A 13,106-nucleotide genomic window follows, 5' to 3' on the forward strand; every position below is an offset into this window, starting at 1 on the left:
TTTTATTATGTGTTTATGCAGCCATTATATATGAATTACTGCCATTTGAAATAGTAACATTTGGTTGCCATTTCTCTGTAGGAAAACAGGTGATTCTACACTGCAAATGTAGTGTAAAAGTCTGATTACAGTTACTGAGATGTGGACGATAGTATGACTGAGGCTGTTGACCTGCAGTCTGTGTTGGCTGTTGGTGGGGATGGGGATACTCCTCAGAAGCTGCCAAAGCCTCTAGAGCCTGTAAGGTGGACACCAAAGCATCGTCAAGTTCCTGTGCATGATCTCGAACTGTTCTTGTAGCCACGTTATCAATTAGTGTCACAGGCACGGCTTCTTTAGTTTGGCGCTGTTTCCCACTGGTAATTGCTGTGTTGCCGCTGGTCCGAGCCTTCCTTCCTCTCTTTGAGTCATCCTCATCAGAGCTGTTGTCTCTAAAGCCAGGTGGTGGGGCAGCAATCGCAGGTGGTGGTAGCTGCAGCTTTTCACCTTCAACGGGTGGCTCCTCTTCATCGTCGTCCTCATTCCCAGGGGGCGGCAGGGCCATGAGGTCAACGCTACCTCCATTTCGAGAAGCACAAGCACTAGAGCACACTTTTCCTGAGCTTCGACCACTGTTCTCAGCTGTTGACAAATCTCCATTCCGCTGCCTGTCTTTGCAGGAGTCACAGAAGAACCGTGGTGCTTTCTGCGTCTGAGCCAATGTTTGAGCTCGGACTCTAAATCCTGCATTATCTACTGGGGGGTTCACTGAAACCCCAGCAATATCCTCGGTACTCTGTTGCGTTGGCTCTGACTTGGTGCGGGGCCGCCCAGGGGCCTCCTGGGAAATAAAGTTCTCATTGATGTCAAGTTCAGCTTCAGGGTGTGCTTGGAGCTCCTGAAACTGTTGTTGTTCCTGAAGGTGGAAATGACACAGACCTAGATGTTGAGACTCTGCAGGGGCTACGGCCCTGGAAGACCCTGTATCTCTGTGCGAGTTTTCTCTCTCATCCCCTCTTCGCCCTCCACTTGGTAATCCGGTTGCCCCAGAGCGCGGGTGTGAATGGTGGGAGCTTCTGTAATCTGAGGACAGAATTGTCAGAGCAGTGAAGAGTTTGAGGCTTTTAAACATTTGTTTGGTTGATTTTTAAGAAGATCCAAATGGGAAAGCAGAGGCAACAGTTGATGATCTCATGTGGAGTATTTTTTATTTCACAAATGGATGCTGAAAGCTGACGTCTGAGGTTGTAGGGTTAGGTTCAGGTGGAATGTGATGGTATGACGATCCTTCCTTGATGCAGACTACAGGTAGACACAGCAAATGGCAGTAGATCTGTTCATGCTTGAACAAAAGTTTGAGATCACAGCAAAAGGTTGCACACTGGAATTCCATAATGTTATGGTTGGCTTGCAGGAAAAAGAATGAGTATGTCTGTCTGATGAGCCAAGATGAAGATGACAGACAGCAGAAGGTGCCACGTGATGTCAATTCAACGTTATTACATGTTCAGTCTATGCAATGTATTAGCCAACAAATATAATAAACCAACTATTCTAACATGCTGTTGTGTTGTGTTGTGTTGTCCCAAGGCAATACAGTGTAACTTTTGTGATGCACTACAAATGCCCTAAAGGATTTTGAAGTCAGTTGTGTTTTGTACCAACATACCTGCCTTGGTCATATGAGACTGACCAGGGATCCTGAAGTAAATGTTCCTTTTTGGGTCTACAAACAGTTTGTAGTATCCAGAGATGAGGCAGGCAAAGTTACTGGCATCAGGCCATTCCATGAGTAGCACAAGCGGCTGCAGAGGGTAGCAGGGAAGGGAATGTTAAACATCAATAAGGAAGAAGTAGTCATCATATTTAATACATTTTTTAAGTAAAACAGCGTTGTAATACCTTTCCATCGTGGATTGACACCTCCACACGTGCCACTCCTTGGGTCTCTCGATAGAGCTGGATCTTGGATATCCTACTAAACTCTGTCAGAACGGTAGTCAGGTTGTTTTTCAGATCAATCACATGGCTGATTCCATGTCGAGGACCAACCAGAAGATTTGTGGCTGATTGTTTTTCATCCTGTAGAACAATGCAGAATAGTTACATGGGTTTGATTGATTGATTGATTGATTGATTGATTGAGACTTTTATTAGTAGGTTGCACAGTGAAGTACATATTCCGGGTAAAATAATGTCCTTAAACAGTCAATTCTAAAGACCGCTACATCGGTAATATTCGTCTTTAAAAGATCACACACGACTAATATGTTTCTCTTGCACCATCACATGAGAAGAAATTTGGTTGCTACACTTTTGAGAGAAGACGTGCTCAAAACAGTACTTTTGAAGTTGCAGGTTTTTATGATGCCAGGAAAGAAACATCTCCTTCCTCATGGGCGTGATGAATGATAGGTGTACCCACCCTGTGTATTCGCCCACCACTTCACAGAAAACTGCTTTGTAAAAGAACAGGCTTCACTTCACATCTTAATATAACGCCTGGTGCTCTGCCAACTAACTGTCAGTACAGACTTGGGAGTTGTGTGTTTATCATTTTGTTTTTCTTCAGGGAATAGACTAACCGAGCATAATGTTGCTGTTTAAATATGACTGTATTACAGGCACTGCAACACATAGAGCTATGCAAATGTTATTAACATTTGTGTCCTCTTGTCCCACTCCTTAATGTTACATTATTGTATGTGATATATGGCATCTATTACTTTGGACAAGAGCAGAGTTACAGTGTGTGTGTAAAAAGTGGATACAGTTCACAACAGTTCAACTTCTTGGAGTCACACACTGTCAGAGACAGGCGTGGTCAAACAGCTCATACAAAATGGTTTGTCTTAGGGCATGTCCCCACAGCAATGTTTGTTTTTTTGTTTTGGGTTATAAAAAAATGCGTCCCCACATTGTCCTATCAATAGTGAGTCACATTCAGACGGAAACGTTTCCTGGGTGAGGATGATGTCATACACTACCTCGCCATAAGTGGCGCTGCATGCAAACAAAGCCACCGGAACCACCAAAACTATAGAAGAAACCGCGCACGCGCCTAAAATTCTATTCTCTATTCACCAGTCACACGTCACAACAAAAAGTGATGATGGCAGAAGCGCACAACCAAAGTTACACTTTTGTTTGGACAGAGGACGAGGTGGAAATAAAAAAACTGTGAAATATCAAGAGAATGTTGACCGGGAGTCCTGAAGATTCTTCATCCACTGAAACTCGCCTCATTGTACAGCTGTCCTCGAATACTTACAGTCAAACCAGCGATATATTGTCTCTTGGAGTCTTGGAGTGGACAACTAAAGCAGAAATGCGCTTCTGGTAAGTTTAATCATACTTGAATCTTGACGAGCTAACTGCTACGAGCTACTTGTTATGCCATATCATAGCTGGTTTAGCTAGCATAATGTAAGTGTTAAGTTATGATGCATAATCTGTGTGTTGGTGTGTTGTTCCTATTTCCTAACATTGTTCATATTTCACACATAGTTATAATGTGATGAAACATTCTAAATTGTTTACTTAGACACCCGACAGCCGCAGAAGAGACTAAATAAAACGTGTTTGAAGGATCCACCGAGGCGCCCACAACTGGGAAAATAAAGAAGAGGATGTTGGATATTGTCTGCATGGATTAACGTATACAGTCTTTTGTTTGATACTGTGCACTGTTTTAAAAAGCGAATCTTGTCAAATAAAAAAGGAAATAGTACACAGGCACTCACACACACACAAAACCTACTCAGTGGCCTAGTGGTTAGAGTGTCCGCCCTGAGATCGGTAGGTTGTGAGTTCAAACCCCGGCTGAGTCATACTGACTATAAAAATGGGACCCATTGCCTCCCTGCTTGGCACTCAGCATCAACGGTTGGAATTGGGGGTTGAATCACCAAAAAATTATTCTCGGGCGCGGCACCTCACAGGGAGTGAACGAGGTGATGGGTCAAATGCAGGGGACACATTTCACCACACTTAGTGTGTGTGTGACAATCATTGGTACTTTAACTTTCACTTAACTTAAAATTAAACAACATTGTCTCATTCTCATTACACACTTAAAACAAAAAGTTACAATATTAAACATCACTAGTACTTTAAATTACAGTATATACCGGTAAAACACTAGTTTTATCAGTAGTGTACAGTAGTAGAAAGTAGAAAATATCATCAGGACTCCTCTTCCTCCTATCCAGGAAACCGCAAAAAGCCGCTGCCTGACCAGAGCTCAGAAAATCTGCAGAGACTCCTCCCACCCCCACCAAGGACTGTTTTCACTGCTGGACTCTAGAAAGAGGTTCCGCAGCCTCCGTAGCAGAACCTCCAGTTTCTGTAAAAGCTTCTTCCCTCAGGTCATAAGACTCTTGAACGCATTAAAATAATCCCCTCAATTCCCCCCCAAAACGGATTAACTCCCTGGAATATAAAGACAATATAACATACCTCCATAAACATGGATGCATATGCAAAAGTGCAATATGTTTATCTGTACAGTAATCTATTTATTTATATCTGCACCTTATTGCTCTTTTATCCTGCACTACAACGAGCTTGATTGCTTGATTGAAACTTTTATTAGTAGATTGCATAGTACAGTACATATTCCGTACAATTGACCACTAAATGGTAACACCCAAATAAGTTTTTCAACTTGTTTAAGTCCACATAAATCAATTCATGGTAGCTAATGCAACAAAATGTTGTTCTTATCTGTACTGTAAAGTTCAAATTTGAATGACAATAAAAGGAAGTCTAAGTCTCTAAGTAAAGAAGACAAACAAGCACTCGTTCTTCTAGAGGCCCAAGCTTTGAAATAATATGACGCGTGTTATCATCATTGTGTATGTGTCTGTACTACATGTCTAGTTGACAGATGACGACGAGGTTTTGTTGCCATAGTGCTAATGGTAATTATTGTACAGCCAAATCATAGCTTTGTTGTTGACAGCTGTTAAGCGTGCCTTCTTCCTGTCGGGGCGGAGACGACATAATTCTCGGGTACTCTGGCGGCTTCCTTCGCCCCATGGAAACGACAACACCAGTGTTTTCAGACCTTCCCGCTCTGGAAACAGTTTTCAAATACTTACTTTTCAGACCACCAAAAATGCAGTTTGCGTGGGAATAAAAGGCTGAAATGGAACATATCTTCACCGTTTCCACCTAAAAACAGTTTTCTGGGGACAGACCCTTACTTTTAAACTGTATGAAGTACAGCACCAACGCAAACTTTTTTTGGCAACGCACTTTCAATACACGATTGTGGGACAATGAGACTTAGTTATTTAAGGTAGTGTATGTAATATTCGACCTTTAAAGGCCTACTGAAACCCACTACTACCGACTACGCAGTCTGATAGTTTATATATCAATGATGAAATCTTAACATTGCAACACATGCCAATACGGCCGGGTTAACTTAGAAAGTGCAATTTTAAATTTCTCGCTAAACTTCCGGTTGAAAACGTCTATGTATGATGACGTATGCGCGTGACGTCAATGGTTGAAACGGAAGTATTCGGACACATTGTATCTCAATACAAACAGCTCTGTTTTCATCGCAAAGTTCCACAGTATTCTGGACATCTGTGTTGGTGAATCTTTTGCAATTTGTTTAATGAACAATGGAGACTACAAAGAAGAAAGCTGTAGGTGGGATCGGTGTATTAGCGGCTGGCTGCAGCAACACAACCAGGAGGACTTTGAGGATAGCAGACGCGCTATCCGACGCTAGCCGCCGACCGCATCGATGATCGAGTGAAGTCCTTCGTCGCGCCGTCGATCGCTGGAACGCTGGTGAGCACCGGTGTTGATGAGCAGATGAGGGCTGGCGTAGGTGGAGAGATAATGTTTTTATCATAGCTCTGACGAGGTCCCGTAGCTAAGTTAGCTTCAATGGCGTCATTAGCAACAGCATTGCTAGGCTTTGACAGGCGGCACAGCATTAACCGTGTAGTTACATGTCCAGTGTTTGGTTCGGTGTCTCCTGATAGTAGTATTGTTGATCTGCTGTCTATCCTTCCAGTCAGAGGTTTATTTATTTTGTTTCTATCTGCATTTAAGCATGATGCTATCACGTTAGCTCCGTAGCTAAAGTGCTTCACCGATGTATTGTCGTGGAGATAAAAGTCACTGTGAATGTCCATTTCGCGTTCTCAACTCTCATTTTTAAGAGGATATAGTATCCGAGGTGGTTTAAAATACAAATCCGTGATCCACAATAGAAAAATGAGAGAGTGTGGAATCCAATGAGCGCTTGTACCTAAGTTACGGTCAGAGCGAAAAAAGATACGTCCTGCACTGCACTCTAGTCCTTCACTCTCACGTTCCTCATCCACAAATTTTTCATCCTGGCTCAAATTAATGGAGTAATTGTCGCTTTCTCTGTCCGAATCGCTCTCGCTGCTGGTGTAAACAATGGGGAAATGTGAGGAGCCTTTCAACCTGAGACGTCACGCTACTTCCGGTACAGGCAAGGTTTTTTTTTATCAGCGACCAAAAGTTGCGAACTTTATCATCGATGTTCTCTACTAAATCCTTTCAGCAAAAATATGGCAATATCGCGAAATGATCAAGTATGACACATAGAATGGATCTGCTATCCCCTTTTAAATAAAAACATTTCATTTCAGTAGGCCTTTAAAATGTTAAGATCCATATGAAAATAACACAGTGGCCTTTAAAGATGTGTTTACCATTTCAACTGTGTTGAACAGTATTCCCCCAAAGGGTGGGAGGTCATTGAGTACACGCATGTACTGCAGCTTTCCCTGGAGAGGAGGCACCTGTCAACAGAAAACAATATTCAAAGCTCATTCTTCCAAAACAACCTCATGGTGGCACTGTTGAGCCACACATGTTGTGATAAAGGCTTCTGCAACACTTACATCCAAAACCTCAAAGGAGCTTTTTCAAAGCTGCAGGGTTGGTAATTATACAGACTTAACAGGACAGACCACAAAATACAATAGCTTCTTGTCTTCACCTTTACGGTGGTCTGTAACTACAGCGTAATAGTCTTAGAACATTGTCAATAATCTTTTAGAAGACGTACAAACTGTCTGGACAATGGCAGTAGAGAATTGTCAAATCTCCTATTGGCATTTTGAGTTCATTTTACAAGATAAGTTAATCATCTCTGCCTTTTGTTTTTTGTTTTGCTTAATGAAATTCAGGCTATGTCCACATTCAGGACAATAATGCTTCCAAAAATGTAAATCATCTGCAGGAATATTTTCTGCTGAGAACACCTATATTCTACTGTAAAAGTAATAAATATTTGATTTTGTTTCTCAAGAACAATTATTCAATACATAAAATCCTTTTGAAACGCCTCGAGATAATTAGTAGTCCACAAGCAGTGGTTTTATGAAACTGAAACTACTCTCGCTAATCTTCAGAAATATGCACATAATCCCTATAAACAAAAAACACGAATGCCTCAGATTGTATAAAGTAGACCAATTTTGTTGAAAGATTGCACCACTTTCCAGATCTCACCTCTGTGCAACTACATAGGGAGATGCTCTTTTGAACAATGATTATTCAGACAACATGGGTGCTGGGTACGGCTTTAGTCAAGTCATGTCTCAGACAAGAGATTAGTCTTATCAGTGGTTGCACCTTGTTGCCCGATGGTGGTGGATGCTGGTAGGTCTTCAACAGCTGTGACAGAATCTTGCACACATTCTTCTCCTTGACTGTTGGAAGCAGTGTGAGGGGAAGGAAAGGCTCAAGTCCCCACTCCTTTCTGAGATGGAGAAAAAAAAAACAACTAATGATTAGACTAAAGAAACTTTTAAACATGAAGTCACATTCGGTGAGACTGGCTTACGTTCTGCTTGAACACTCGTCATAGCCAGTGGACGTTATTACAAGAAGAGTAGATCTGTCGCCCTTCTCTGGCTGTGATGGCACAAGCTAATTGTAGGTTGGGGGTTTGAAATAATACATTAAGATTTCACGAAGCAATGGGTTTCTTTCTTTAATGATAGCTGAAAAAAAATAATAATTTACCTCCGTTTTTTATAAAAACCGAATGATATTCAGCGGGGCTGCTTAAGTCTGACACAAACTGTTTTGGAAATTTTGTAAAACTAAAATAATGCTATTTGGTAACAGCAGAAGGTAAAGTCAAACACAAATACAAATAGATGGAGTAGATATTGAAAGGGTAAAAGAAAATACATTTTTGGGTGTAATAATAGATGATAAAATGAACTGCAAACCTCATGTAAAAAAATATACAACATAAAGTAGCAAGAAACACGTCAATAATGAGTAAAGCAAAACATGTTCTAGACCAGACCTGGGCATTCAGCGGCCCGCGGGCCACATCCGGCCCTTTGTGCGTCCCTGTCCGGCCCTGCGTGAGGCCAATCATAAATTACAAAATAAATTATAAAAAGTATCTACTGTATGTCGAGTGTGCAATACAATGGTGCTGCTTTTGTTTTGAAAAGCGTTATTTGTATTACTTCCGTGTGGACGTATGCGCGTGTGTGATTGTGTATTTCTTTACATAAATTAAAGGTAAAGCCGTGTGCTTAATGTGTGGTACACAGGTTGCTGTGTTTAAAGAATATAATTTTAATCGCCACTACACGACGAAGCACGAGGAAAAATACCGGAATCTGTCTGATAAAGAGCGCGCAAGGGAGGCTGATGCGTTGATGGTAAAACTGCAAACCCAACAAGGACTTTTTGCCATATTTCACACCCCCAGAGATGCAGCCGTCAGGACAAGTTTCGTCACTTCTCACAAAACCGCCAGAAAAAGTGAGGCGTTTTCTGACGGAGAGTTTATTAAGGAGTGCTTATTGGACTCTGTTGCGCTGATATGCCCGGAGAAGAGGGGCGCATTTGAGAACGTGTCACTCTCCCGATGCACTGTAACGAGGCGGGTTAAGACCATCGCTGGAAACTTGGAGCTTCAGCTGAAGAACAGAACGGCCGACTTTGACTGTTTTTCGCTGGCTTTGGATGAGAGCTGCGATGTACGTGACACCGCCCAGCTGCTCATCTTCTTACGTGGGATAACTGCAGACTTTCAAATCACGGAGGAGCTGGCAGCCATGCAGTCAATTAAAGGGACAATCACAGGTAAGGACTTGTTCACATAGGTAAATGTGTGTTTGGACATGTTAGGACTGAAATGGGACAAGCTGGCAGGTGTGACAACAGATGGTAGTCCAAATCTGACGGGGAAAAATGTTGGACTTTTAAAGAGGATGCAGGATAAAGTGACAGGAATTAACCCTGTGCAGAAATGGACATTTTTGCATTGTATTATACATCAGGAAGTTTTGTGTAAGACAGTGTTAAAAATAAAACCATCAAAAGCAATCTGCTTTTGTATAAAGTTAAGTTAGGTTAAATGAAATTATTATTATTATTATTAATTATTATTATTATTATTTATCTTACAGTATATAAAAAATAATATTGAGCAACATTTTATTGAAATATTGTCGATGTGGCCCTCCAGCAGTGCTCGGGTTGCTCATGCAGCCGCCGGTAAAAATTAATTACCCACCCCTGTTCTAGACCATAAATCACTTCATATTCTTTACTGCTTGCCAGTGTTAACATATCTGAGTTATTGTGCAGAAATATGGGGAAACAACAACAAATGTGCGCATCATTCACTAACTGTGTTACAAACAAGATAAATTAGAATCATACATTATGTTGGAGGAGTGAAAGACTGAGTCATAACCTATGCAAAGGCGAGATAAAGAAAAACAAGAGAAAAAGAAGGTATGCCAATAGTATTCTATTTTTCGTCCTCTTCTACTGATGTTTTCCTGAAGATGCTTGAAGAAATGCTGAAAGAGCATGAGGAAACACAGGCTATGGTGTCAATGGAAGAGCAGGGAAGTCCAGAAATGGCAATTATTTCACATTTCTTTGTTGCTCATATTGTTTACCATATCAGCTTTGAAGTAATCATGGACCAGGGGGACAAAAACATGCAATTAAGTGATCAAAACAACAGTTTCACATGTCTTTATCCACACTGTCTATGCGGGGAAAGGGGGTCTTGTCACACCAAGAGGGGGCGGCATATCAAGTCTGGTGATGAAAAGGGGGCGTTCCAAGTAGAGTTAGTTATCTACCAATTACGCAATACGTAATTGACGTTATGGGCAATAGCCGCCAGTGCCAGATTCATTTTCAGGAGCAACAAATACACAAAGATAACTTGTTAGTGAATTGTTGGTCATCTGGACGCGATAGGGCAAAACCTTCCTGAAAATAATTATCTATGTAGTTTGTGGTCATTGGGTTTACAGGTGAGCAGGGTTAGAGGCGAAGTACACTCTGGACTGGTCACCAATCAATCACAGGGCTCATAGACAACCATTCACACTCATACCTAAGGACTCTCCGAAGAATCCAACATACATGTTTTTGGGATATGGAAAAAAAAGACGCGAGCACAATAATTCACACACATGAGTAATTTGCGTTGTCATTTTGAGACCGTGAACTTACTCCACATGCTTGAGAGAAATCTTCTGATTGGGCCTTGCCGAGGACACAGTGATGTAGATATGGAGTGCGGCCAGTCGTAATGTGATGTCAGATTTCCAATCCATACTGAAGCGTTCCTTGATTACATCATTGCGATTCTGTGTGCACATATGTGATTCTTTGAAAACTGTTCATTGCAAACATCACTATTAAACATTGGGAGTCATGCCATTCATACTGCAAAGTGCTAAAACTTCCAAACTGATAACCATGTAAAGTTGTCTGCTGTAGAGGTGAATGCGATTGTAATTGATTAAGACGAATATGTTTGACTCATTCGTGTAATTTCTCTGTAGATTCTGTAAATATCAGCCAAGAAGGCGAATCATTTCAGGGAACTTGAACATGTCACAGTTGACTGCATGTGGAAGTGATCGCCGATGAACAGTGACATCATTTTATGGGGCGTGGCGCAGATGGCACAGCGGCCGTGCCAGCAACTTGAGGGTTCCACGTTCGATTCCAGCTTCCGCCATCCTAGTCAAACGGCATTAGAAAAAACGCCTTTGGACACCAAAACGCATCAATTACATTTGTTTTAATCAGCCCATTAGGTCACCCAGCATCCAGCTATAAAATTATAAAATGATGTTGCTGAATAGACAATATGTCTAATATTTATAATTCCTGACAGACCATGAAAATATGTTGACACACACATGACGGAGGATTCTCTGTCATAGGTACCGTCGTCTGATTCTGCAGCCGTGTATATAACGCAGTTTGTACATATTTTCCATACATACAAAACCGTGGTGAATGTTGATGAATCATGTTGCGCGTGCTTTTTAATAAATATATTTGCATGTTCTCCTTCAAATATTGAGAGCGTTTTGATGATCAGCATATATTCTTCATATTAATGAAGACAGGATTGCACACCTTATTCCGCTCACTTAACGCAAACCACTTTGCACATGATTAGTAAATCAGATTTGCGTGTGCTATCGAGTTTGCACTTGTTTTAGTACACGCAAACCTTTAGTAAATCAGGCCTGAACTGGACTGTTTAGACCAGGGATATTCAACTAAACTGTTTTGAGGGCCACATTTCATGAAAAGTTCATCTTATTCTGTATATTCCGAGGAACCAGCGTCCTCTACAGTAGACATTTAATTTTGGTGTATTTATTTTGTGAAATATTATTTCTCTGACAGCACTCTAGTGTTCTTCAGTTGAATAGCCCAAATGATAAAAAAGAGAGGACCTGAAATGGATCCTTGAGGAGCACCACTAGTATAACTAAAGAAGTTGAACAAATGACTACTGACCGTATTGGAAGTAAACAAGCTACAGCAATACCTTCTTAGCTACATAAATCACATTACAAAAGATAACTTCCAAAAAGGAGAGGACTTATAGGGGTGCCTTGAGCAACACCTTAGCTTATGTAAATCACAAGTTTGGAACCCAGTGTTCTGTTTGCTAGCAAGGTTAAAATATCAATGCAAGGATCTGCCAATGTGTCCAAGTTCCTCTATACATCAGGAGCACTCCTAGTGTTTTTAGGTATTTGCTGAAAAAATGTTTGTCTCCCAAAATTTGAACTGAACTCGGGATTCAGTGTGGTGTCATTTCCGGGCCAGATTTGGCCCCTGGGCCGCCAGTTATGTAGCAGTGGTTTAGACATGACACATATTCTGCAGTCCAAATAATAACAATTGTTTAAAAAATCAATAATTTAATTTGTATAGGGCTTTTACAAGGTACTGTACTCAAAGACACTTCTCATAACCAAAAGAAAGCATGATAATAAATAAATAAATAAATAAATAAAATAATAATACATTGAAATGTATTATGTTTGCAGATAATACAAAAGTACAGTATATTGTTCAGGAGAAGACTTGAAGGAAGTTTTGAGTATAATAGAGGTTAAGTTGCTTCAGCTAAAAAGTGGTTTGATATTAATAAGTTACCATTAAATGATAAGAAAACTAAATTGATGGTGTTTAGTGGTGCAAGGACAAATTGTGAAGCAGAATTAAAATTAAATCAAGTGGAAATTGATCGAGTATATGAAACTAAGTTCTAGGGAATAATAATTGATCATAAATTATCTTGGAAACCGCATATTGAATATATAAAGGGAAAAATATCCAAATCCATTGCTATTCTGTATAAAGTAAGACACATGCTGAATAAGAAATGTCTGCATATGTTATGTTATTCTTTTATTTTTCCATATCTAACATATTGTGTTGACGTTTGGGGAAATGTTTATAAAACAAACATAGACCCAATAATTCAACTTAAAAAAAGGGTGATTAGAATAATACACAAAGTGTGCTACTTTGAACCTACCAATCCATTATTCATAAGTTCTAATGTGTTAAAATGTTCAGATATTGTGTTTTTAAAAACAATGGAAATCGTGTTTGGAGTAAAGCACAATTCCAGTTTGTATTCTTAGGTTATTTAAATTAAGAGGAGAAAAGTATAATTTTCGGGGGGTATTGATTTTTGAAATATGTAAAGTAAGAACGAATATAGAATATAAATGTATTTCAGTTTTAGGAGTCAAGCTCAGTGATGAGTTAAAGACATGTAGTTCTTTGTTAAGATTTAAGAAAGCCTT

At 40.3% G+C, this 13,106-nt stretch overlaps 1 protein-coding gene across 3 annotated transcripts in view; it reads right to left on the reverse strand.

Annotated features, from left to right (window-relative positions):
• LOC133649060 (FERM and PDZ domain-containing protein 3-like) overlaps positions 1-13,106 on the reverse strand; it is a 53,957-nt gene that overhangs the window by 3,978 nt on the left and 36,873 nt on the right. Inside the window, exons 6-11 of one of the 3 annotated variants that reach the window (XM_062045817.1) lie at positions 10,489-10,625; positions 7,615-7,741; positions 6,687-6,776; positions 1,882-2,061; positions 1,649-1,784; positions 919-1,062 (exon numbers count right to left, since the gene is read on the reverse strand). In XM_062045817.1, the coding sequence (XP_061901801.1) occupies positions 919-1,062; positions 1,649-1,784; positions 1,882-2,061; positions 6,687-6,776; positions 7,615-7,741; positions 10,489-10,625 (814 nt within the window). Of the gene's footprint in view, positions 1-171; positions 1,063-1,648; positions 1,785-1,881; positions 2,062-6,686; positions 6,777-7,614; positions 7,742-10,488; positions 10,626-13,106 lie in introns of all 3 variants that reach the window. The other 2 variants (XM_062045816.1, XM_062045818.1) reach the window with 2 other exon arrangements.

The sequence above is a fragment of the Entelurus aequoreus genome, linkage group LG04 (genome assembly GCF_033978785.1).
Source record: "Entelurus aequoreus isolate RoL-2023_Sb linkage group LG04, RoL_Eaeq_v1.1, whole genome shotgun sequence".
NCBI classification, from domain to species: Eukaryota; Metazoa; Chordata; class Actinopteri; order Syngnathiformes; family Syngnathidae; genus Entelurus; species Entelurus aequoreus.